Source organism: Phocoena phocoena, chromosome 2 (assembly GCF_963924675.1).
Source record: "Phocoena phocoena chromosome 2, mPhoPho1.1, whole genome shotgun sequence".
Taxonomy (NCBI): Eukaryota; Metazoa; Chordata; class Mammalia; order Artiodactyla; family Phocoenidae; genus Phocoena; species Phocoena phocoena.
This window is the reverse complement of record NC_089220.1, coordinates 163457403-163484863: the sequence shown is the minus strand read 5'-3', so window position 1 is coordinate 163484863 and position 27461 is coordinate 163457403. Positions and strand designations below refer to the sequence as shown.

The 27461-nt window shown below is 37.0% G+C and overlaps 1 protein-coding gene across 3 annotated transcripts in view; it reads left to right on the top strand.

Annotated features, from left to right (window-relative positions):
• The window catches only part of NEBL (nebulette), a 339842-nt gene that overhangs the window by 246106 nt on the left and 66275 nt on the right, over positions 1-27461 (top strand). Inside the window, exons 5-8 of one of the 3 annotated variants that reach the window (XM_065872789.1) lie at positions 4980-5090; positions 15785-15886; positions 17041-17142; positions 25759-25872. The exons of the other annotated variants lie outside the window; for them this stretch is intronic. Coding sequence (XP_065728861.1) covers positions 4980-5090; positions 15785-15886; positions 17041-17142; positions 25759-25872 — 429 coding nt within the window. The remainder of the gene's footprint in view (positions 1-4979; positions 5091-15784; positions 15887-17040; positions 17143-25758; positions 25873-27461) is intronic. 3 annotated transcript variants of the gene reach the window in all.

Below are 27461 nucleotides of genomic sequence, written 5' to 3'. Positions count from 1 at the left end.
TGACCTGGCTATTGTAAATAGTGCTGCAATGAACATTGGGGTGCATGTGTCTTTTTGAATTACGGTTTTCTCTGGGTATATGCCCAGTAGTGGGACTGCTGGGTCATATGGTAATTCTATTTTTAGATTTTTAAGGAACCTCCATACTGTTCTCCATAGTGGCTGTATCAATTTACATTCCCACCAACAGTGCAAGAGGGTTCCCTTTTCTCCGCACCCTCTCCAGCATTTGTTGTTTGTAGATTTTCTGATGATGCCCATTCTAACTGGTGTGAGGTGGTACCTCATTGAGGTTTTGATTTGCATTTCTCTAATAATTAGTGATGTTGAGCAGCTTTTCATGTGATTCTTGGCCATCTGTATGTCTTCTTTGGAAAAATGTCTATTTAGGTCTTCTGCCCATTTTTGGATTGGGTTGTTTGTTTCTTTAATATTGAGCTGCATGAGCTGTTTATATATTTTGGAGATTAATCCTTTGTCCGTTGATTTGTTTGCAAGTGTTTTCTCCCATTCTGAGGGTTGTCTTTTCATCTTGTCTGTGGTTTCCTTTGCTGTGCAAAAGCTTTGAACTTTCATTAGGTCCCATTTGTTTATTTTTGTTTTTATTTCCATGACTCTAGGAGGTGGATCAAAAAAGACCTTGCTGTGATTTATGTCAAAGAGTGTTCTTCCTCTGTTTTCCCCTAAGAGTTTTATAGTGTCCAGTCTTACATTTAGGTCTCTAATCCATTTCGAATTTATTTTTGTGTTTGGTGTTAGGGAGTGTCCTAATTTCATTCTTTTGCATGTAGCTGTCCAGTTTTCCCAGCACCACTTATTGAAGAGACTGTCTTTTCTCCATTGTATATCCTCGCCTCCTTTGTCATAGATTAGTTGACCATAGGTGCGTGGGTTTATCTCTGGGCTTTCTATCTTGTTCCATTGATCTATGTTTCTGTTTTTGTGCCAGTACCATATTGTCTTGATTACTGTAGCTTTGTAGTGTAGTCTGAAGTCAGGGAGTCTGATTCCTCCAGCTCTGTTTTTTTTCCCCTCAAGACTGCTTTGGCTATTCGGGGTCTTTTGTGTCTCCATACAAATTTTAAGATGATTTGTTCTAGTTCTGTAAAAAATGCCATTGGTAATTTGATAGGGATTGCATTGAATCTGTAGATTGCTTTGGGTAGTATAGTCATTTTCACAGTATTGATTCTTCCAATCTAAGAACATGGTATATCTCTCCATCTGTTGGTATCATCTTTAATTTCTTTCATCAGTGTCTTACAGTTTTCTGCATACAGGTCTTTTTTCCCCCTAGGTAGGTTTATTCCTAGGTGTTTTGTTCTTTTTGTTGCAATGGTAAATGGGAGTGTTTCCTTAATTTCTCTTTCAGATTTTTCATCATTAGTGTATAGGAATGCAAGAGATTTCTGTGAATTAATTTTGTATCTTGCAACTTTACCAAATTCATTGATTAGCTCTAGTAGTTTTCTGGTGGCATTTTTAGGATTCTCTATGTATAGCATCATGTCATCTGCAAACAGTGACAGTTTTACTTCTTCTTTTCCAGTTTGGATTCTTTTCATTTCTTTTTCTCCTCTGATTGCCCTGGCTAGGACTTCCAAAACTATGTTGAATAATAGTGGTGAGAGTGGACATCCTTGTCTTATTCCTGATCTGAGAGGAAATGCTTTCAGTTTTTCACCATTGAGAATGATGTTTGCTGTGGGTTTGTCGTATGTGGCCTTTATTATGTTGAGGTAGGTTCCCTCTATGCCCACTTTCTGGAGAGTTTTTATCATAAACTGGTGTTGAATTTTGTCAAAAGCTTTTTCTGCATTTATTGAGATGATCGTATGGTTTTTATTCTTGAGTTTGTCAATATGGTGTATGACATTGATTGATTTGCGTATATTGAAGAATCCTTGCATCCCTGGGGTAAGTCCCACGTGATCATGTGTATGATCCTTTTAATGTGTTGTTGGATTCTGTTTGCCAGTATTTTGTTGAGGATTTTTGCATCTATATTCATCAGTGATAATAGTGTATAATTTTCTTTTTTTGTAGTATCTTTGTCTGGTTTTGGTATCAGGGTGATGGTGGCCTCATAGAATGAATTTGGGAGTATTCCTTCCTCTGCAGTTTTTTGGAAGAGTTTGAGAAGGATGGGTGTTAGCTCTTCTCTAAATGTTTGATAGAATTCACCTGTAAAGCCATCTGGTCCTGGACTTTTGTTTGTTGGAAGATTTTTAATCACAGTTTCAATTTCATTACTTATGATTGGTCTGTTCCTATTTTCTGTTTCTTCCTGGATCCGTCTTGGAAGGTTGTACCTTTCTAAGAATTTGTCCATTTCTTCCAGGTTGTCCATTTTGTTGCCATAGAGTTGCTTGTAGTAGTCTCTTAGGATGCTTTGTATTTCTGCGGTGTCTGTTGTAACTTCTCCTTTTTCATTTCTAATTTTATTGATTTGAGTCTTCTCCCTCTTTTTCTTGATGAGTCTGGCTAATGGTTTATCAATTTTGGTTATCTTCTCAAAGAACCAGCTTTTAGTTTTATTGATCTTTGCTATTGTTTTCTTTGTTTCTATTTCATTTATTTCTGCTCTGATCTTTATGATTTCTTTCCTCCTGGTAACTTTGGGTTTTGTTTGTTCTTCTTTCTCTCGTTCCTTTAGGTATAAGGTTAGATTGTTTATTTGAGATTTTTCTTGTTTCTTGAGGTAGACTTGTATAGCTATAAACTTCCCTCTTAGAACTGCTTTTGCCGCATCCCATAGGTTTTGGATCATCGTGTTTTCGTTGTCATTTGTCTCTAGGTATTTTTTGATTTCCTCTTTGATTTCTTCAGTGATCTCTTGGTTATTTAGTAATGTATTGTTTAGCCTCCATGTGTTTGTGTTTTTTCCCCTGTAATTCATTTCTAATCTCATAGCATTGTGGTCAGAAAAGATGCTTGATATGATTTCAATTTTCTTAAATTTACTGAGGCTTAATTTGTGACCCAAGATGTGATCTATCCTGGAGAATGTTCCATGCGCACTTGAGAAGAAAGTGTAGTCTGCAGTGTTTGGATGGAATGTCCTCTAAATATCAATTAAATCTATCTGGTCTATTGTATCATTTAAAATTTCTGTTTCCTTATTTATTTTCATTTTGGATGATCTGTCCATTGGTGTAAGTGAGGTGTTAAAGTCCCCCACTCTTATTGTATTACTGTTGATTTCCTCTTTTATAGCTGTTAGCAGTCGCCTTATGTATTGAGGTGATCCTATGTTTGGTGCATATATATTTATAATTGTTATATCTTATTCTTGGTTTGATCCCTTGATCATTATGTAGTGTCCTTCCTTGTCTCTTGTAACATTCTTTATTTTAAAGTCCATTTTATCTGATATGAGTATAGCTACTCCAGCTTTCTTTTGATTTCCATTTGCATGGAATATCTTTTTCCATCACCTCACTTTCAGTCTGTATGTGTCCCTAGGTCTGAAGTGGGTCTCTTGTAGACAGCATATATATGGGTCTTGTTTTTGTATCCATTCAACAAGCTTGTGTCTTTTGGTTGGAGCATTTAGTCCATTCATGTTTAAGGTAATTATGGATATATATGTTCCTATGACCATTTTCTTAATTGTTTTGGGTTTGTTTTTGTAGGTCCTTTTCTTCCCTTGTGTTTCCCACTTAGAGAAGTTCCTTTAGCATTCGTTGTAGAGCTGGTTTGGTGGTGCTGAATTGTCTTAGCTTTTGCTTGTCCATCGAATCTGAATGAGATCTTTGCCGGGTAGAGTAATCTTGGTTGTAGTTTCTTCCCCTTCATCACTCTAAGTATATCATGCCACTCCCTTCTGGCTTGTAGAGTTTCTGCTGAGAAATCAGCTGTTAACCTGATGGGAGTTCCCTTGTATGTTATTTGTCATTTTTCCCTTTCAATAATTTTTCATTGTCTTTAATTTTTGCCAATCTGATTACTATGTGTCTCGGCGTGTTTCTCCTTGGGTTTATCCTGTATGGGACTTGCTGCGCTTCCTGGACTTGGGTGGCTATTTCCTTTCCCATGTTAGGGGAGTTTTCGACTATAATCTCTTCAGATATTTTCTGGGGTCCTATTTCTTCACTCACTGAGCAAATATTTATTGCAGTGTATGTCAGGCACTATTCTGGGTTCTGAGCAGGTATTGAACTAGACAGTTATATTCTAGTACGAGAAGATAAGTAAGAAAATAAGTAATTTTACAAAAATTAAACTGAGTAATTTAAACTTGTGAGGGGAATAAATAGGATAATATGGCATTAGACTGAGAGTAAGGGGATAATTTGCTGTCTTATGGATCTTTTTCAATTTCTAACTCTGTTGAGGTTGGTTAGTTCTACTTCTGAAGTACTTCTGATTATTCTCATGTCTTCTCTCCAACCCTGTGTGGGACAGATTTAATATGGTGGTGATGGGTGGCATTGCTATGATACTTATTTCCCTAACAGAGGACAAGGCTTGACATATGTGAGAATTTTGTTATATTTTCTCCCAAAGTGTAGGGCTTTTAATAAGGTTTCTATTCTATTATAGCTGTGCCTCCATAAAATCATAACAATCAATTAAAAAATGAACAATTCACTTTTAAATATCCAGTCACTTCCCCAGTTTTGTCATTTGCTTTCCCAAGCTTCAAACCTTGAACATTTATGACCCTAAATCCTCTTGGATGTGGAAGATTTCCCAAAACCGTAGCTGAGATTGAAGCTAGATGAATGCGAGTGGGGATTTCAGTGTGTGGACAAAGACGTTTGAAATAAATGACAAAGAGTTAGAATTAGGAGGCTAAACAGAAGCGCAAAGCTTGAAGTATTACGTATATTATTTTGTTACAGAAGCTTAGGCAAATTTGACCATTAATGGTGGTATTCCACTATATGAAATCCTAATGGAACACTGAAATTTAAAAGGTAAGAAATTTCATACACCTGTAAATGAAAGTAACAATTATTTGTGTTTTTCTTAAGATTGCTTACAAGCAGAAGCACGATGCTGCCAAAGGATTCTCAGATTATGCCCGCATGAAGGAACCGCCTGAGGTCAAACATGCCGTGGAGGTGAACAAGCAGCAGAGTCACGTAAGCACGCCGTTGCGCATGATTTTCTGGAAGATTGTAGTTAACTGACATCAGGGCCGATGGGTATGTTGTTGAAGTTTAAATGTTACAACATTCCTGTTCAAAAAGAACTTCAAAGTTTCTTTTATTTTTATGTCCCAGTGTTCAGTCAGAAGCACATCTGAATTATTCTGTCCATCGTTATTAGAACCTTGTAGAGTGCCTTCAAAATGTCAGGCACTTGCAGACCTGGGAAATTGGGTTTTTAACAGCAATTCCTAGAACTTCTGTGACTTGATGGCGTCACTCCCATGGTTTACAGTGCAGAATTGCAGAAGAACTGGGATGCTAGTGAGATTGTACCCCACTGGGGTTTCTTTTGGAATTCATGTGAGGGGCAGATGGTCACACGTAAGACCCAAGAGGAGTAGGAAAGCAATAGATGTGTAACGGCCGGCTTAGAAGCAGAAGCCAAGAGAGAGGAAACAAGCCCATAGAAAACACATTTATTCTTTGGCTATAAGGTAACAAGTACATCAGAACCTTCATGTGTTTGCTCAATTACCACTACTATCTTGGGGGCCTAGAAGAATATTTCTTCCTGAAATTTCAGTGGAAGATTATTTGTCTCCTTATCATGAATTCTTTGCTTTCTAGAAGGAATGTAGGAACTGTTTGTCAGGTTCTTTATGGGTTAGAATCAGTTAAGATAAAGTGTTTGCCTTCGTTGGGTTAAAAAGCTCCCTTTCTTTGAAAAGTACCTGAAACATCTCTGTCATCTCACACAGGCTCTGCCCCACCACTTAGTTCTCTTACTGAATGGTGCTTTGCTGCCTCAGGGCCTCCAGAGCCCCAGCTGTGCAGCAGTGTCTCTTTGTAGTATGGCAACAGTTATCTGATATTAAATTGCACTAGGTCAATGCTTGAGTAAAAGCTGAGTGAGCTTTTACATTTTAATCCAAATGTATAAACACATGCCGATACCAAAAGTGCTTTTCTAAAATGGGTTAAGATTGGTAAGAGATGAAGGGGCTGCATGGCTGTAATTACCAGCAAGGCCATTTCACCAGGAGGCTTTATGAGAACTTGACTATCATAATCATAATAACTACCACTTAGCGAGCACTGCTGCGTAAGAGACTGTGCCGAGACTTTGATCATTTCCAGTTCTTGCAAAATCCGTGTACTGATTCCCATTTTGCAGATGAAGAAAATGAGACTAAAGAATCAAACTCCCTAGTCCACTCTTTCCGTTACACCCTGCTGCCTCCCTCTTGAAGGCCACTGGTTATTGGTCAAGATTTTAAATGAAAATTTTAAAATGTAGGGCAAAATAGGTTATCATTAGAATTCAGATCAGTGGATCCAGTGCATCTGCAAGAAGGAAAAACTGGACCCTGAGCTTCCACTGTTTGGAGCGGAAGAAACTTTGAACTCCCATAGATGGCGTGGCTTCGAAGGTGGTCTGGTGGTCTGGGGAGATGGCTGGCATTACACAGCTCCTGGGGAGACCCTTTCTAACGCTAAAATTCAATGAAATCCAAATACGGAAGTTCCTTATCATAGACCTGAGGTTATTATTTTAACTCTGCCTTTTCTTTTAAAAAGTCTTTGATTGAGGGATTGAGGGAATAGAGTATAAAGCCCTTTTCTCCTCCATTCAATACTGTGTACTTATGGGAGAAGCATGTATTTACTTACAGTCCTGTGCCTGCTTGGCTCAACCTTTACATGCAAAGTTTGTACATATAATAGGATTTAGAAAGTGTTTAAGACTGTTTACTCAGATTTAAGGGGAGAATGATATTTGTATTCTACCTGTGAAGTAGTTGATATTCCCCTAGAGTCAAGTCACTTAGAATAATACATCTGTTGTCCCAAAGATATGAAATTTAAACGTGGGTCTTGAAAACCACAGGAAAGCAAGTACGTCTCTTGGTTCAGTAGGTGAGGCTGCAGCATCTCCGTGAAAGACAAAACTGTGTCTCCCAGAAGACTTCAGTAAAATGAAATTCATTTGCAGAGAATTTAACTAATAGGGTTACCTTTTCATGATGCGGAATGTCACTTTGCCTATTAATGACTTAATTTAATTTAAAATAAAATACGTTGTCACATGTGCATCTGATTTACCTAGAAAGAGTGCATGTCAGCATCTTTGCTTATCTTTTTATGTTTCCACCAAAATCGAGTCAGCTTTCTGATATCTGTTAGAGAACCAAGAAACTGGGATGATTACAGTTAATAGCTTTTAATTGCTACCTCCTTTTTGGTCAAACTTTTCAATGGGCCAAATGGAGTCAATCATCAATGGGCCAAATGGAATCATTTTTCTTTCAGAACCTTACTGTCCCTTATGCCTTTGGAGATGTGAATAAGCAGGGTGTGGGAGAGGATTCTTCCTGACTGGCCAACTGAATTTCCACCTCTGAATAACTGAGCGTTCCAAGGGGAAGAGTATTCTGGGGGCAGTAGTCTCTTCTTTCACCCCAAATTCAATGATCATGGAACAGGAAAAAGTTATTTCTCATAATATCCTCCACTGTCACATATGATAGAAAAGGAGTTGGGAGTCGGGCCAGGGTTAAAATGCTTCCTTTGCCACATGTTGCCTGGATGACCTTGGACATGTTACAAATGTCTCCAAATCTGTTTTTGTTTTTGTTTTTCATCTGTAAAGTTGGGGCAATGATACCCATCTCACAGGGCTCTTGCAAGTGATAAATGAGATATGATATGTAAAGGGCTCTGTAGAAGAGCCAGTCCATAAAATATTAGTTCTGTTTGGTCCTCCTTCAGTTTTAAAGGGTGATTTAAGAGTTTAGGGTGATACATATAGATGATTCACTTTGTTGTACAGCAGAAACTAACACAACATTGTAAAGCAATTATACTCCAATAAAGATACTAAAAAAAAAAGTTTAGGGTGATATCATAGTTAATTCAAAACAATGAAACTAGATGAGATTTCTAAAAAGGCCAAATCAATATGAAATTTATATTAAGAAGCATTTAGGTTAGAAGGGCATATTCAGAAGGTTCCTGAACCCAGTTAACTACCTATCTTTTTGATACTGCAGTCAAAAAATGATTTAAAAGAGCCAATCTAAATTTTTTTGTATCTTCAGGGATGTACCCCTGCCAAATTTTTTCTAATGTAATTAGAGGAACTGGAGATATTCTATCCTGTTACTTCCCCCTAAAGATGGGCTTGAAATGAAAACCCCAGTAACATTAATAGTTTTCATGAATCTTATCAGAGACATGAAGTCCAGTACTCCTAAAGTAAGTCAAACAAATTTTAAACTGCCATTTTAAGTTTTATAAATAATGTGGTCTGTATAGACTTGTGATGAAATTAGAGTGGTAAACTTTCCCAAAATGCCATATTGGTAATCAGTTCAATGTGTATTAGAAAGAAGTATCCAGCAGGGGAAACCAGAGACATAATGTTCTTTTCAAGAATGATATATGTACTTTCTTAACATTAATAAAAAGTTTTCTCTTAGAGGAAAACATAGGCAGAACACTCTTTGACATAAATCACAGCAAGATCTTTTTTGACCCACCTCCTAGAGTAATGGAAATAAAATAAAAAATAAACAAATGGGACCTAATGAAACTTAAAAGCTTTTGCATAGCAAAGGAAACCATAAACGACGAAAAGACAACCTTCAAATGGGAGAAAATATTTGCAAACGAAGCAGCTGATGAAGGATTAATCTCCAAAATATACAAGCAGCTCATGCAGCTCAATATCAGAAAAAACAAACAGCCCAATCCAGAAATGGGCAGAAGACCTAAATAGACATTTTTCCAAAGAAGACATACAGATTGCCAACAAACACATGAAAAGATGCTCAACATCACTAATCATTAGAGAAATGCAAATCAAAACCACAAAGAGGTATCACCTCACCTCAGTCAGAATGGCCATCATCAAAAAATCTACAAACAATAAAAGCTGGAGAGGGTGTGGAGAAAAGGGAAACCTCCTGCACTGTTGGTGGGAATGTAAATTGATAACAACCACTATGGAGAATAGTATGCAGGTTCCTTAAAAAACTACAAATAGAAGCACCATACGACCCAGCAATCCCACTACTGGGCATATACCCTGAGAAAACCATAATTCAAAAAGAGTCATGTACCACAAAGTTCGCTGCAGCACTATTTACAATAGCCAGGACATGAAAGCAACCTAAATGTCCATCGACAGATGAATGGGTAAAGAAGATGTGGCACATAGATACAATGGAATATTACTCAGCCTTAAAAAGGAACGAAACTGAGTTATTTGTAGTGAGGTGGATGGACCTAGAGTCTGTCATACAGAGTGAAGTAACTCAGAAAGAGAAAAACAAATACCGTATGCTAACACACATATATGGAATCTAGAAAAATGGTACTGATGAGCCTAGTGGCAGGGCAGGAATAAAGATGCAGATGTAGGGAATGGCCTTGAGGACACGGGGTGAAGGGTAAGCTGGGACGAAGTGAGAGAGTAGCATGGACATATATACACTACCAAACGTAAAATAGATAGCTAATGGGAAGCTGCTGCATAGCACAGGGAGCTCAGCTCAGTGCTTTGTGACCACCTAGAGGGGTGGGTTAGGGAGGGTGGGAGGGAGGCTCAAGAGGGAGGAGATGTGGGGATATATATATACTTATAGCTGATTCACTTTGTTGTGCAACAGAAACTAACACAACATTGTAAAGCAATTATACTCCAGTAAATATTAAAAAAAGAAACCTAATAAGCAGACAATTTCTATTCCATCAGACAGAGAGAAATCTTAAGGATAAATCAGTTAAATGATACTGGAAAAACATTTGTGACTCTGTGATTCCGCGATGTGACTTAAAATAACAGCGCTTTTAGAATTCAGTATTAAAATAGGTATATTAGTATTTTGTTCATCTCTAAGGCAGAATAGTTAGTAGTACCTATCCTGCTTTCTTCACAAGACTGTGGTGGTGATAAAATTAAATCATGTATAAGAAAACTTCTGTCAACTCTGAAATGCTTTTATAAACAATGATAATACTGCTAATAATGATAGACTGTTAGCTACAGCTCTATATTTTACTCCACTGTTCAGAAAATTGAAAAACAGTTTTGTTTTCTGATGAATATCAGATCCTGCATTTACTTTTATTTCAAAGGTTTATATTTTCCTTTAAAAATAATATTTATGATTTAGTTGTTTCTTACATGCAGCAAACCCAAACAGAAATAAGTCTTATTAAGATAGAACTTCCAGTCCATGTGACTACTTGATGACACTTGGAGGGCTTCTCTAATGTAAGAGTTTATGACAAAAGAATTTCTTGAGGCTGACTGGACTGATGTTTTGAGATTATGACTGAATATAGTTTACACTACTTACTTCTGTCCTACATACCTATCCTGTCTAGTTTCTTCTCACCAAGAATCATTTTAACCTTCACCAGAGTAGCAAAGGGAATGAATGAGTTCGGGGCCAGTTGGATTTGATTTCTTTTAGTCTGTCTGCTCACATTGCCCTTAGCCTCACAGGTGTGTCTGTCTGTGGCTTCCATCCTGCCTGCCATCCCTCAGCTCTCAATCTTTGCATCTCCAAGTGCTTGAATTTCACTGTATGGACCATCATGGTGGAGGTTTTGCTTTTCTCTAGTTTATTAACTCACCTATTGAAGAATCTCAAATCACTGTTGTCTAAACATGAAGAGCTTTGCTGCAGAGTCACTGGGAATCCTTTGCTCAATGTGTCTGGCTGTACGTGAAGAATAAACGCAGCCATTTCACTTCCATTTTCAATATCTAATTGAAAGTTCCTCTTATTGGCCAAGTCCAACAGAGAACGATACAAGGAAGGGGATTCTGGATAACTAGTTCTAGCCTTGGGAGGGAGTGTTGATAGAGCCCAGTTGAGTACAGACAATCGAGCACAGCAAGGGAGGGGTAAGGATTTAAGAAATTAATGTGTTTAAAGTGTTTAGAACAGTGCCTGGCACGTGGGACACTCGGCGTGACTGTAGGATACATGCAAAAGATGTGGCCTTATGAAACAGGAGTAGAAAGATTATAAGGGGGAGAATAAGCTGAGATTAAAAGACAATGAAATGAGGTGAAAATACAACCTGAGGGAGAAAGTGAACATGGTGAGATAAGGAGGAAATTCAATGACAGATTTTGATAGAATTAAAATCTTTTTTTTTTTTAACGTCTTTATTGGAGTATAATTGCTTTACAATGGTGTGTTAGTTTCTGCTTCATAACAAAGTGAATCAGTTATACATATACATATGTTCCCATATCTCTTCCCTCTTGCGTCTCCCTCCCTCCCACGATAGAATTAAAATCTTTAAAAAAAAGTTTAACTATAGTTGATTTGCAATATTGTGTTAGTTTCAGGTGATAAAATTAAAATCTTTATTGGAGGCAAAAAAGAACAGATTTGACACTGCAGAAAAACATATGAAATGGAGGCTGCATTTGGAGTTTCTAGGTTCGGTAACAGAAATCCATCTCATGTTGGCTCAAGTGAAAAATGAGAATTTATTGGTTTGGGTAACTGGGAAATTCAAGCTACCTTCAGGCATAACTGGCTCCAAAGGCTCCACAGTGTCACGAGGACTCTCCTTCTCTTCCCATCTATTGGCTCTGCTTGCTTCTGTATGACTTCACTTGCAGACAAACTCTGTCTAGCTGGTCTCAAGGCTGGTGTTTCCAAAATTAAATCATCCTCACAGCAACTGATCCCAGAGGAAAGGACAGCAGTTCTTTTTTCCCCCAGCCTCAGATCCATCAATGACTCTGGCCTTGCTTGGTTATGTGTCTGCCCTCGATTTAATCATGGTTTCCCAAGGGTTGGGGTATCTGATTGGACAACCTGTCACATGGCCACTCCTGTCACTAGGCAGGAAGGCTGCTTTTGATGGCCCTGCTAGATCACGTGGAGTGAGGGAGAGGCAGTTTCCAAATAAATAATGCTGCTAGGCAGATTTTTTAAAAATTAACACATGTCCACTACAAAGGAATAATTTAGGAAAATGATCCAGATATGTGGAAAAGGGCAAGGAAATAAATTCAGTGGGGTAAAAAAAGGCGGAAGGAAGAGATCAAGCATGTACAGTAATAATTCTAGGTGCTCCTGAGGAAGAAACCATAACTAGTCTTTGTGAAAATATTATATACTACTAAAAAGATAAAGCAGTTTATCTTGAGTGCAAAATAAATGTATAAAAATGATAATGATTGTATTTTCCTGTATAGGACCTATAGTAGATAAGGATGAAACTTCACTGAAAGCTAAAATAAAAGATTTAAGTAAATGTAGAAATATACCTTCTCCTGTGAACAGACTGAAATCTTGTTGAGATATCATTTTGGTGGGTTTAGTGCAATGCCCATTAAAATTCCATTTGTTTCCTATGTGGAACTTACTAGGATTATTCTAATGTTCATTAGTGAGAATAACTAGTTTAAAATTAAGAAAAAGTTTGAAATAGAAGAGTCATAAAGGGAACTTGGTTTAATGGATATAAATCATTATAGTCATACATTTAAGAAATGTGTGAGTGAGACAGTGAATGTTAAGTCCTTAATATGGTAGCTGGTACATAATAAATGGCCTAAAATGACAATTATTATTACTGTTATTACTATTATTTCTCCTCTTTCTTCCCTCCCCCTTTCACTTCTCCTCCCTCGGCCTTCTTTTTCATTCTCTTACTCTGAGGACACGATAGGGAAGAAAACATTAAATAAAACGAGGCAAAATCAGTCATTGACCCTCAGGCCTGCACCTTTCCTGGGTTGATTTTCAGGAATTTTCAGAGATTTTCAGGAATCTCTGTCTTTCTTCTTATTCAAAACAGTTTTTTATAGAACACCATCTCGTCTTGAGAAGACTGCCTGGAGAATGGGGTCCCATCTGTCGTCGTTGTCTCAACACAGCGAGTATTTAGGGTTTGGATTATTCAGAAAAAAAAGAGTGTATGTGTGTTTGCCCTTCCTCTGACAAACCTCTCTTCCACTGTAACATTTTTATTCTTCCTCAGTTGTGACGGCCTGAGGAAGGGAGCAAACACATGTTGCAGACATTGGAGAAATGTCAGATGAGCTTCCCTTGGCCCTAAGTAACAGGTTAGGTGGAGGAAGATGCCTAATCTGCTCGGGTAACCTTGTTTCCGATGTTCAGGTATCCTTGCAGCTAGCGAAAATCAGGAGCTTGCCGCTCTCCATGTCCCTCGGCGTAAGCCCCCGTTCCTGTGGGATGACCTCAAGCCTCGATATTCTGGGAGATCGGTAGAGACAGGCTCCTGGGCTTTTCTCCTGCGTGGCTCTGTGGTGTCCGCTTGTTTGAATGTGCAGCTCATGTCAATCTTAATATTTGTTTTGAGTCACATATGCTGGCCTCTAATTTGCAATTTACATGGATGATGGGGCCCTATTCATTGTCCCGCTCCCGCCGCCTTTGTGCTGTTCACCTCTCTTCACGCAGCCATTAGGCTGGACAGCATATAATTAGGTAACCCATGTAAAGCACAGATTTCTGAAAGGTTGCAGCTCTTTTCAAAAAGTAAGGGTTTACATTTTTACCCTCATTCTTTTCTAAACAAAAAGACATCCCCCCCTACGGCTTTCATCTGAATGTAGTAACTTAGAAACAGTTAGTCTTGTAGCTGGGTAATAATTTTGGTTTGTTTTCACCTGAGAGTCCGTTTTTGTTTACACAGTTTGTGTTTAACTTGGTGCAGGCTGAGGTTGATTGGCCATCATTTGTAGATGAGTGTGTTGCTTTTTGAAACCAGCCAAAATTGGCTTATTTTAAATCCCTGAAGATTTTAAACTCACCCAACAAAATAACTCAGTTTTCAGATTATTTTTGTTTCTTTTGCTACCGGTGTGCACAAAACCTACTTAAAATTGCTTAAGGTAAAGCCTGTGAAAATGCAAGTAGTGAAGGAAACAGATGTTCTTGCCAAAATTACGCTAATTATATTTAAGCTGTGTTCACTTGTCAGACAGGTTCATGATCATAAACATAGTTTAAAAAGTAGTGGGTGGTGAGGCCAATGCAAGCTCTTTTTTTAAAAAAAAAATTAATTAATTTATTTGGCTGCGTCAGGTCTTAGTTGTGGCATGCGGGATCTAGGTTCCCTAACCAGGGATTGAACCCGGGCCCTCTGCATTGGGAGCACGGAGCCTTAGCCACTGGACCACCAGGGAAGTCCCAGTGCAAGCTCTTAAACAGAAGTATATATACATATGCTTCATTGAAATAAAATCATACAATGCATTAGGGATCCTGTGAAAGTTTTAATGCATTATCGTTTCTTACAACTGATATTATTTTTGAAAGAAATAAAAATGTACCAATTTTTTTTAACGCTGCAAGGTTGAAAGGAAAATAACAAGATACACTGATATTATCCAGAGCACTGATTCATAGTGGTCAACTGGGGAATTCATTAAAATCCAGATTCTTGGGCCCCATTTACCAAAATTCTGTTACAGAGGTTTGAGGATGGATCTCAGGAATCTAAAAATTTTAATAAGTACCCCAGATGATGCTATTGCAGAAAGCTTGCAGGCAGTGTTAGAAATACTCGTTTTGTACAAATGCAATTAATTGTGCATTTTGTATAGATGTTCAGTTGTACATTTCTGTGTTCTACCTTTTACATCTTGAAAAAGTGAAGATGGGTTTTAAAAGTGACTGTTACTACACGCTTTGCATTATACATTTAATAGAATCTAATGTAATGGACAAGTTGACTAGCCATCCACTGGTGAATTTGCCACATAGAACTCCATCTGGCAAATAGATAAATATTTCTTCAGCTCATGACCGATCTCAGGAAATAGAGAAGCAGATAGACAGTGAGATGTTTGCCCATCAGGGATTATATGAGTTGGCTTCTGGTCTCTCCTCTCATTTGTTAGTCAAGTTAATGTAAACGACCACTGTCATCTAAAGTATGTTTGGCAAAACTTATATATATTTTTCTCTTTAAATCTCTATTTTCCACACTTTGGTTTGATTGTATCTAATGTGTATTCAGAGGATGAATATTCCTTAGTGTGGATCCTTTTATTGTTGGAGGATCAAGTCATTGCAGTGATATTTACTAGAATAAAACTAGCAGTACCCATCACTAGGCCTCCCAGATAAGGGGCATTTGAAGAGTCCAATCAGAAAAGGAAGATAAAGGTGTGGTTGGGAGGGTGAAAGAGCTGGAGAGTTCCAGAGTTTCACATACCCTCACCCCAGGAAATGATTTTCCATATTCGTGTGCTGGAGCTTATCCTGTATGCCCTGGGGGTCAAGACTGTGTGGTAGACAAGTTAACGCCCTTGGTGAGGATATTCTGTATGTAAATATGCACATATACACTTACACAGAATGACATGCTTATAAGGATGGTATATGTAAAATCTTATAAGATTGATTCTGTGCCAAGGTCTTGGGATTATATTTTTTATGTTGTATAAATTCAGTTCATATGCAAAAATGTTAGTGAGGCATTGGCATAGTAAAAAGAGAATATAGTTATCCAAATAAATGTTGCACATAAAAATTAAAAAAAAAAACTTAGGGTCAGTGGCTTTCTTAGAAGATTACGGCAAGGATAAATTATGTTATGGACATTGAGGCTAGCAGCTATATGAAACTACTCATTTCTGTTTTCTCTTTTTCAATCAAAACTGTCTCTTTGATCAGATTTTTTATAGAAAAGATGTGCAGGACACCCACATGTATAATGCGGAGCTTGACAGACCAGACATCAAGATGGCGACACAGATCTCCAAGATCATAAGCAATGTAATCTCTCTTTCTTATCTTGAGCAGAATTGATTTCTCATTTTTGCAGGAGACAAAGTGGCTTTGGTTGTTGGATGGTTAATTTAGTTAGTGAAATTAATCAATCTGAATTGATGACATCTCAATTTTTTCATCTGAATTATCCATTTCACTATGTAGATTATTTGGATATGTGCAGAAACTGATCAGACTTGACTTGACCATGGCTCTGTTGTCATGCTTTTAAAAAAATGAGTACTATTCAGGCATAAGATAACATTCAAACGTCTGAGCCTGAGAATCAAGTTTGTCATTCGTCTGGTCCCATATTATCTCTCACCTTGTCCCAAAGAACTTCACTTGGCCTTGTTTCCATCTTGTTGCTGTTAATTGTGCAGGTTCTCTTTGGTCCGCATTTACCAATGCACATTTCCTATACATCATGGCTGTTTTTTTTTTTTTTTTTTTTTTGCTGTACTTGGGCCTCTCACTGTTGTGGCCTCTCCCGCTGCGGAGCACAGGCTCCGGACGCGCAGGCTCAGCGGCCATGGCTCATGGGCTCAGCTGCTCTGCGGCATGTGGGATCTTCCCGGACCGGGGCACGAACCCGCGTCCCCCGCATCGGCAGGTGGACTCTCAGCCACTGCGCCATCAGGGAAGCCCATCATGGCTGTTTTTATCTTCCCTAAGACATCCTTCTTGGTTAATACCATTTTACTTAAACATACCTTACATCCTGATTAAAAATGATTACTTAACTTGAACCAAATATTTGAGTAACATAGGCTATACTCACCTTAAAAAATCAATACTTGTTTACTAAATTCAACTGCATGTTTACCAAACAGGGTTAGATCAGTTCCTAAGACTAAACAGAGCCGGAAGACATCTGTATGCAGAATGCAGGGTCTCAATTATCTAGAAATTTCTCCTGGATAAAATAAACACAATGATGGTGATGACTGGATTCATGGACTCAAACTTAGTAATTATTTTACTACAAAAAAGTTGTTTTTATAAAATCAGTTTCTTCTTAGCAGTCAGCATTTTAGTATTTGGTGAGTTGTAAGGATCATTTTTTATGGACTGAGGGTCAATTTTATTTTGGCTATTATCAATGTAATTTTTCATTGGAAAGTAGAAATAGTCAACATTCTCTTATTTATTCATTTTAGGCTGAATACAAGAAAGGGCAAGGAGTAATGAATAAAGAGCCTGCTGTAATTGGAAGACCAGATTTTGAACATGCGGTGGAAGCTTCTAAACTTTCTAGTCAAGTAAGAGTCTAGTGATGATTCCACAATGATTTTATTCAGAGATTTTGTTTCTAGCAGCACTGGAAGATACTTTACTTTAGGTAATGTCTTTAATTGCAAGAATACGTAAAGATAATGTTTCTGTAACCATGTCAGATAGGATTACAATAATTGTAAATTTCAGTAAGGGATAAAATAAGTCCAATTTTAAGCATAAAACTAAGTTTTCTTTTCTCCTGGCTCAAATTCTAACCTTTTTCTATGAGTTCAGCCATGTTGTCACATTTCCTAGGATTTTTAGAATTTAGCAATAGTCATATCAATTAGATTAGAAGAATAATTAAATTTCTATCTCTACACGCATACACAGAACTTTTAACTTAGTAAGAAAAATAGCAATTTTCTCAATTTTTAAATGTTTTAATCACAAAGTAAAAAAGAGGTAATGTAAATGAAGAGAACATTGAAATCATAAAAAGGATCTGAAAAAGTGTAAAGACATGCCATATCTTTGGCTGAACGTCTCAATAGATAAAAATTTCAGTTTTCCCAAAATTAATATATAAATGTCATGCAATTTCAATTAGAATCCAACAGTTTTTTTGAAGTATGGGTAAATGATCTTAGAGTTTGAATGGAAAGGAAATGCCTGAGAATAGCCTTTAAAAGTATGAAAGTGAAGACCAGTGAAGGAGAACTTAAGTTGTGAGTTACCATAACATAGTATAAAACCACTGAAATTAAATCAATATGGGATTGATATAGTAAGAGATAAAATAATCAGTAGGATAGACTAGGGAATCCTGAAACAGGTTCCAATGTGTATAAGAATTTAATATATGATAAAAGTGTTGGTTCAAGTCAGTGGGAAAAAGTTGTATTAGTTAATAAACGGTGCTGACATAACTGGCCATCCATCTGGGTAAAAATAAAATTGGACCTGAGTCTTAAACCATCTACAAAATGAATTCCAGATGGATTAAAGATGTGAATGTAAACCAAAAAAATATTTTAAACCTTAAAAGAAAATCCAAGAGACTATATATACCACATAGGGATAACAGAGTTCTTAAAACTGGAGAACCAGAAGCTATAAAATAATAGTTAGACATGCTTGACTATATAAAAATTAACAACTCTTGTAATGGAAAAAGGTAACATTTGCAAAGTCAGTGATGACAAACAGTAATTTTTATGCATGTGTAGTGTTTTCAACTTTGAAAATGTCCATTCCTCAAGTTGCAAAAGTCTTAATTCGATTATACTTCAAAGTGGAGAGATGTAAAAGAGGAAAGCTGTAAAATCTAACTGAGGAACATAAAATACTATCTGAAAAAATGAGAAGACCTACTATGTTCTTAGCTTTGGAGGGCCTGAGAAGGGCCGTGACTCCAAGCTCTTCTCAGCCCAAATAACACTCATTGAAGAGCAGGGAATATTGGCACAGACCTGACAACTCTTCCGGTATCGCTTTAGATTTTCTGACTTCTTACAATTTCAGCCTTTTCTGGGGGCAAAGAGTTCCTATCGGTTGTGTAGGAGAAGTGGCAGGTTCTAGAAAAGCAGTACAGTTTGGCTGAGTAATTAAGAAAATGGGCTGTGGACCTGGACCCTGAGTTCCTGGTCCTGCCGCTGGCTCACTGAGTGACTTTGGACAGATGGCTTAATTTCTCCATCTGCAGTTTCCTGGCCCGTAAGACGGCATGGCAGCAATACTGCTTCTTAGGGTTGTCCTGAGGATTAAATGAATTACCGGGAGCAGCTTAAAACACTGCCTGGCCCGTAGAAACACTGCATCATTTCCCAGGAATAACTTTACTGTGGCTATTCGGAATAGTTTTCTACTCTGCATTTTTTACATGAATTCATGCACAAAATGAAGCAGAAGTAGTTGACTGGCCCTTAGATTCTGGTCTTAAATTCATTCCTTCACAATCTTATTTGAGAGTCCTTAGAAGAAAGTTTTAGTATTTGAGTTTTTAGTTTCACATTTCAAATGCAGTCACCAAAAATCCTACCATTTGATCCTACCTGGGTTCTTAGGCAGACTTAAAAAAAAAAAATCTCAAGTCATTTAATAACTGAATTATCAGATGCCTAAGCAGATTGTAATCTGCAGGTTATATTGTATCTGTCATCTTTGTTTTTTTATGACATTTTTGCTGATCTCACAGTGTACAAACCCATTAGAAAAGGGAAAAACTGGGCAGATGAATATATAGGACTTCTGGAATGAACTTGGTATGTTCATTTGTATTTTCAGGTGCATTGACTAGAAATAAAGGCAGAAAGTGTAGTTTCTTATTTTTATTGACGACTTTGGAGATCATGTATTCTCTTGCTCCTAAGCTAATGAGATTGTGAATATAGGAGCCCACGAAGGCAAGTAGATACGTAGAAGGGAAATAATTTAGGAATGCAGTAAGCTGGGAAGCTAGGGGCAGGATGCAAGATGCAGAACAGAAAGAGTAAGAGAGCACCCGGATTGTGAGAGGGAAGGCGATGACGGGGCAGTGCCCATGGTGTGGAGAGATAAGACACCCCTGCTGAATAGACAGAAAGAGAAAGCAAGAGGGCACAATTCTCCCATTTTACCTGGAAATTGAGCTCTGTGGGATTGAACCTGGAAAAAGCTATGGAAACAAAACTCTTCCTATGTTAACTTGTACAATAGCTTTGCTCCCATAGTTGTAAAGTCTAGGAGGCACATAAAATTATGGTCAAGTAATTAAAAGAAAATCAGTGAAAAGTGAAAGTGAAATCTCATGTGCTAAGATAAAGAGATGGGTGTATTTATAAGTATCTCAGATATTAGGGCAGTAATTATCGAAGTCATCATCTTAAAAAAGTTCTTCTAAGAGTTGGTTATTTTGTTTTCATATTCATAGATCATCTTAATTTATGAATTGGAATTTGTCTATGTGATGAATGGAATTCCTTTAGTTTTATAATATCAAAGAAAATTTTGTATTTATAGTAATTAGTGTTTCCTCTAAAATTGCATTTGATGTATTGGTAAGAGAGGGTTTTAAACCTAAAATTACTAATCAGATTGATGTTAAAATATAATAGTAAGTATTGTCCTTAACTTGTAAAGGGGTATTAACTGGTTTGGAGAATCTCCCATTCTCCCTTCTGGGCAAGCACTCTCCCTTCCAACCTCCTTCCACCCAACTTTTGGCTTAAATGTCACGTCTTTGACTTGCTGATTTAAATCATATCGCTCTGTTCCCCTTCTGTTTTTCTTTACAGTCCTTAACACAATGTATATTAGTCATGTAAATGTACATGTGTGTGTTTTAAACATCTATTCACTACCACTCAGCAGGCTCTGTGGGGGACAGGGTTTAATGGCGTTCATGGCACAGATTAGGCTTTCAAGAATGACATAGAGACTGATTAAACAAATTTCTCTAGATCATTCACATTTGGTTCAAAGTCAGTAAGGTATTATTTTATTATGAAAATAAGGGCAGAGTATATTTTGGGTAAAATTCAGACTTAAACACATGGATTTTATGATGAATTCCACATAAAAATCCGTTCTTACTCTCTTCCTCAACAGCTTTTAGTTCAGTTTCATCCAAAATTGGAGGCATTGATGCCCGTGGATGTGCGGCATTGTGGTGGTGTTTACTTTTCACTTTCCCTGATAATCAAGTGCACTTATCCACTTCTTTCCTGGCATGTGTTTCTGTGACTATGATGAAAAGCTTCCGTTCAGGGTCTGCTTTTTGCCTGCTTTTCTGGCACTGTGTGAAACCGAGCCACAGGTGATGTCACCAAGCCCAGCACTCCTTGTGCTGAAAGCTTGAACTACCGAGATCGGAAGTCAGGCTTTGACTGTTGAAACACAGCCCTGTTCAGAGGCGGTTATGAGGAACTAGGTTAAGTTCTATCATTGCGGTTGAACAGTTCTAGTGTTTTTCTGTAGTGTGTACCTCTGAAAGTTCTGCTAAGTCTGTTAAAACTCTTTATAAAACTTCTAGGAGTTTCATCCCATATACCTAACCTATATTTTTTAAAAAGTTGGTAGTCATTAACTTTTGGATATGATATTCATAATGTGAATAAAATCAGTCATAGGTATAACTTTTCATTTGTTTCCAGTGATTGATTTAGGTATAAGGGGTAACATTGTGCCTTAAAACCATAGCAAAATCACCCAACACCTATTTCCTCTTGTCTCAAATGGTCTTAAAACTGGAAGGGAGATACTTTGTTCCATGGTTGAGTCACCCATTATAATGAAAGGAAAGCATTACCTTGATCCCTTAGCAGAAGCGAGTGTGCGTGAGCAGGTCGACACTCAGATGTGTGAACTGTGGGTTGAAAGTAGGATAGAATGTTCGGTGTGTATGTGAAGTTAGTGAGTGAACCAGTGAGTGAACCAAACTATTTGGCTATTTTCTTAGTTCATTTATGTGCAAACCTTACAGCAAGATAAGAAACAGTTGGTATCAGTGTCTGGTAAATATGTTTTTTATGTAATTCAGTTATTTTACTTTCTGGTTAATTAATGAGGGAAATTCTTGCATTTTTGTTCTTTAGGTATCTTTTAAGTCAGATCACACAGAGTTCTGAAGGTTAAAATAAGATAAATTTCATAGCACTTCGCTTATTATTAAACTCATTAGAAGTACATGAATGACAGATACACTTTAAATAATTAATCTCATGCTACAGAAATAACCTGGAAAGGTTAGACAGCATTTTAAAATTCAAATTTTAGGGTGTGTAACCCAATGCATAACGGTGGTAGAAATCTTTAAGAATAAAGTTCTCATAAAGATCTATTACAAGGCTATTGCAAAATTTGGAGACACCATGAAAGTTACCTGGTCCTGCTTTTCAATGAAAGAATCCCTTCTCAGTGTAATCCATCCACTTATTCATTCAAACAAAACAGTTACTGAACCAGATACTACATGCCAGACACTATGCTTGGGGTTAGATTTTCAAGGGTGAACAGAATATAGCCCATGCCTTCACCAAGCTCAGAGTCTAATGGGGAAGACCAACACCAGAGACAGTTTTGCAGGTAATTGCAGCAATGTGTGATGAGTGACCAGGTAAATTGGGGGTGCTTCAAAAAATATATCAGCAGTACATATTATAGTTTAGAGGGTCAGAGAGGGCTTTCAGAAAGAAGTTACATTTGGGCAGATGCAAGATGTGTGGAAAAATTTCAGGTGAACGTTGGGAGGAGGTAGGAAGCAGTGATTTGAAGCAGGAAAGCAGAAGGGGAAAACAGAACTGGAAAGCTGTTCCACTGGTGGACAGCTCAGCTGATGGAAGATTTTCCTTATAACCAGCAGAAATCTCGTTGGCTACAACTCCTACCTATCAATACTAGCTTTACCTTTTGTACTAGAACAAATGCTATTTTTCTGTTTTTGCAAATGTTTGAAGACAGTTACCGCCCGATTCCCAAATCTCTTCAGTATAGAACTCTTCAGCATAATAAGTGATGTAGAGTACGCGTTAGATAAATAATTCTTGAAGGAATGAGTAAAAGTCTGGCAGGAACTATAAAGTATGATACAGATGTAATATGTTATTTTTATATCTATTGTTTTTCATTTCCTTTTGCATTTTTTTCTTCCTAATAGGATGTTGTTCAAACCAATTTATCAATGACTGGAGGGTGTGTGTTGGGGGAACAGACTTGGGAAATTAGAGAAGTATATATAGTTCCAACACCTCCCTCAGGGTATGACTCATTCTGAGTCCTAATAGAGAGTTGACTGCTTTTCATTTTCTCTTTAATTTATATGTTTCTTTAATAAACATATATTAAGTGCCAAATCCATTCAAAGCACTAGTGTGTCAGGCACTGGGGATACAAAAATGAATAAAAATCTATTTCTTGCTCACTGTCTAATGGGAGAGCAGACATACACAGATAATTCAAATATGTCCAAAACTTAGAAAATAGGCTAACCTTATATTTCCAGGGAAAACTCACCTTTAATAATAGGTTAGTATTACTAAAAGTGTGTCTCGTAAAACGTCAGGTGAAAAAATGCAGGGTTCTGTTTGTACCGAAGTATTTAAATCTGATCAATTAATCCAGCTGAGCAGTGCTGGCTTCCATCAAGTTTTCTTTCAATTATTCATACTCTTCAACCTCAGACATCGTGAGTGTCTTAGTTACGTATTAGCTAAATGGCAAAAATAGGTCATATCATCCTTGAGCACGGAGAGCCCATCAGACTGCCTTTGAACCCCCTGTAGTTCTCAGCACAGTTACACTAGGAGCAGACACAACACGGAGGGGGGTGTGACTTGGAAATTAATCTGACGCAGAGGGGACAGCATACGGAAGGCCAGAGAGGGGCACATGCTGCATGTTCAAGGAACTTCAGAACACGAGGATGGCCAGAGGACAGAAATTAAAGGGGAGATTGGAGAGCTGGGAATGCCAGGTCCCACTGAACCTTGTAACCATGTCTGGGATCCTGGTCTTCATGCTAAGCCCAATAAGAAGTGAGTTTAAGCATGTATGTGACTTGATCAGGTTTGCTTTTGGAAGAGATTACTGGCTCCAAGCCTGATGGAGTGTGTCAGGGTCATATCAGCATTCCCAACCTCAGGTAGGAACTCATCCTAACTCAGAGTAGGAACCCAGTGCAGGCTCAATGTTTACTGAATCGAGGAAGGAAGGAATCATTACAGTGTAGATTGATAATTGTTTTTCAGAAATTAGGCATTTACTTGGAAAGAGTAAATGCTGCCAGGTTATCTAACAGATGAGAATGTGTCAGGTTAATTTCCAAGTAACACTTCCTTCCATGTTGCCTCTGGGCTTAGTGTAATTGTGCTGGGAACCCCAGGGGTGGGTACAAAGACGGTATGGTGGGCTCTCCGTGCTCAACTTTTGCCTTTTAGCTAATACATAGCTAGTAAGATACTCATGGTGCCTGAGGTTGGGAACTGTGAATAACTGACAGGAAATGATGCAAGCCCGTGTTACATAGCAGAATCAGTTGATTAGATGGGAACAGCTACGGGCTGAGAGTGTTTACGGCACTGTGGCATCAGGCAGCATGTTTTCCTCAGTAGGTCGAAGGTGTTGGTGAATCTGGCTGAATCGGGAGTGCCATTCTAGGGGAAGTCAGTTCAGAGAATCTACTATCATCACTAAGTGAATACCTTTCAGGCACTAAAACCTAGAAGAGACAAAAACACAGATAAGAATACTGTGAAAAATGCCACAGCAGAGGAGTGGCATTGTGTGTTTAGGGGAGGACCAGGTAGGAAGAATCTTGGCTTTGGTGCCAGCTACTGTGGAAAGTAGTAAAGGACGTCTAAATTTATTCCATTGGTGATGTTGGCCCTGATTTCAAGATAAAATAATTTTCAAAAATCAAAGTTTTTCTTGTTTTAGGGAGACCTTGCCTGCTAATTAGAATGAATGAGATTTTGCTTGAATTTATAAGGTAAACTGAGTATCAAAAGTTATTATTAGCAAATGGAACTGCAACAGAAAATGTTCCCTGTGAACCATCTTGACATATTTTCCAAAAGTGTTCCCACCAGGGTTTTCACAAGCTCCCACTCGTAGGTAACGCGGCATGTGTCCCTGAGGGAGACCATCCCCCAATACACACTAGATTAAAAGAGGTAACATGAGCCATTCCCAAACTGCTTTTTTGTAAAGGTTTCTGCAAGGCAGAGCTTAGGATGTAGAATAAAGGTGCATTCTGAATGTTGTAAGAAAACAAAATAGTGTAAGAATCATTATATAATAAAAAATATTACAAGAAGACAAAAGAGCTTACTTTTGCTTTTAAGATTTGTGCATCCTTTCCTGCCTACAGGAGTAAAAGCGGATGTGAAATGAGACTAGCTATTTTTGTTTTATTTTTGTAAAGAATTTGTATATATATTCTAATTAATTATCATAACATACATTCACATATTTCTCTATTCATGGAGAAAAATATAGTTCTACACGATAAGTTGATAATCCTTCTTTTGGTTGCCTTAAGACTACTTAAAAAAAAAAATCCACGGTGAAGATTGGAGATGGTTCTGCCACTGAATACAATTGTGGAGTTAAAACAGAGAAATGAAAAATGACATTAAATAGACCCAGGATGTTTCAGAAAATGTAATCCCTAACAATGAGGTTTTGAACAAATGGGAAATGATGAGAAAAACCATGGTATGAGCGATGTCCTGCATTTGGAATAATTCTCTTAGGAAAATTAATATTCAAATTCTGAGATTTAGGACCCATTTTCTAAATGTGGTAGATGTTAAGACATTTGTGGTCTTGATTTCTAACTGATCATAAATGTTAGGAATGCGGGAGTGGAAACTGACATTTAAAAATCCCCAGATTTTAGTGTATAATTCTTGTTAATAGGATTTGAGTTCATGCCTAATTGCATTTATGATCCATGTTCAAGTAGAGGTGTTTTTTAATTTAAAAAAAAAACCCTTTATGCCTAATTAAGCTTTATATGGGGGTGGGGGAGTGTGGGGGGAAATACCAGGAATTTAAACGTTTGCTATCATACATTTTTAAGGCAGCTTTTATCTGATGTAATTAAAAATCAAACATGTTACTTTGAAAGCTTAAAGGTAAATGTGCTATTTAATTTATCCTTTTTGTTTCTTTTATGGAAGGTTAAATACAAAGAAAAATTTGATAATGAAATGAAGGGTAAGAAACATCATTACAATCCTCTTGAAAGTACTTCTTTTAGGCAAAGTCAGCTGGCCACTGTCCTGGCGAGTAATGTAAGTTACTTTCTGCTTCCTGACTCGTAATTCACAGAAGATTATTTTCAGTATATTTTGATTCTTGTTTTGTCGGACTTGGCTGTGTGGTACTTGTGACACTTAATCAGGATCAGGTCATTTACAAATAATTTTAGAAAAAGCTGAAGCATATTTTCTTGAAGCTTTTCTGAGAAAAATTTCATATTGTAATTTACTATTAATGGTTACTGATTACTAATTAATTAATAAGTAGGAACAATATTGCTAATAAAACTATTATAGCCGATCAAGAATAGAAATAGATTATATAGTTTTTCAGAAAAGTAGTGTGTAGTATCATAAATTAGTGATTATGACAATAGTTCACTCATGTAATTATGCATGAAATTGTGCATATTGTAAAGTATACCTGGTGCATAGTAGTTTATCATAAGGCTATTTCCAGAAATTGTACTTGAGATGGCTTACAATATCTTTCTTATCCCTTATGTAAATTCTGTGAAATACCTCTTCATAAGTTTTGTTTTCATTTCATGTCTTTAAAAATAAAGTTTCAATTTATAAGAAAAGATGTCTTAATTTTTTATGAGAATTAGGAAGGATATAAAAAAAGAAACATGGAAAAAAATCAATTACTTTGCTATAATTGAATGATGTATAGAGTACCTTTTTAAATGTTAAGTTTGACTATTGTTGAACTGTTGCTTTGTTAGAGCATTTAAACCTTTCAACTCCTGTCATATCCTTGGGACTTGGTATATTTTATTTTCATTAATGTTTAGAAGGTATTATAATTTGTGTTCATTACCCAGCTTTTGTTACCAGCAATTGAATTAGGTGTTTCTGTCTTTTAGGACCTTTGGGAATATCTTAATGATTTATTTTTCTTATTTGATTATTTTTGTGTGTGTATAAACGTAAAGCAAATAGAGTTGGGATATACTTAAAGGAACCTAGAGCACAGTACTGAAAGCTCAAGGTTTAGAATCAATTGCCTGGATTTGAATCTTGCTCCACCACTTAATATTATGCTTTCATCTTTGTGCCTCAGTTTCCTCATCTGTAAAATGGGGATATTTAAAGTATTTACCTACTAGGATTGTGGAGATTACTTAATACATATAAAGTGTTTAAACAGAAAAGTTTTTACTTGTTTACTTACTTACACAGTAAGTGCTTGATGTTTTCTATTATTAACATTTTATTATTATTATTACTAATATTACTATGTTTCCAAAGTAACTGATTAAAGAGAAAAGAAACATTCTATATAGTAATAGGATGAAAACCACCAGAAGCTCTAAAATAGACACAAAATATAATAGAAAGATGGTGGTAATTTCTAAAGAGTAAAGTTTCTATTTTCTTCATTTTTTGCAAGCAGAATTTCTGTTAAAGTTACTTGATTCTGTTAACATCACCCTTTCTGACCAAGTAAACAAAAGGAGTTACCAAAATATTTTCAAGTCCCTGTAGTTTTCTTTTATTCATTCCGTAGTAAATGAGCACCATCTAGTGGCTCCTTGTAAATTCATTTGTCAATTTCCCGTTAAATAATTGTTGTGTTTAAAATAATAATGGCCATAATGCAAAAGCGTAATATTTTC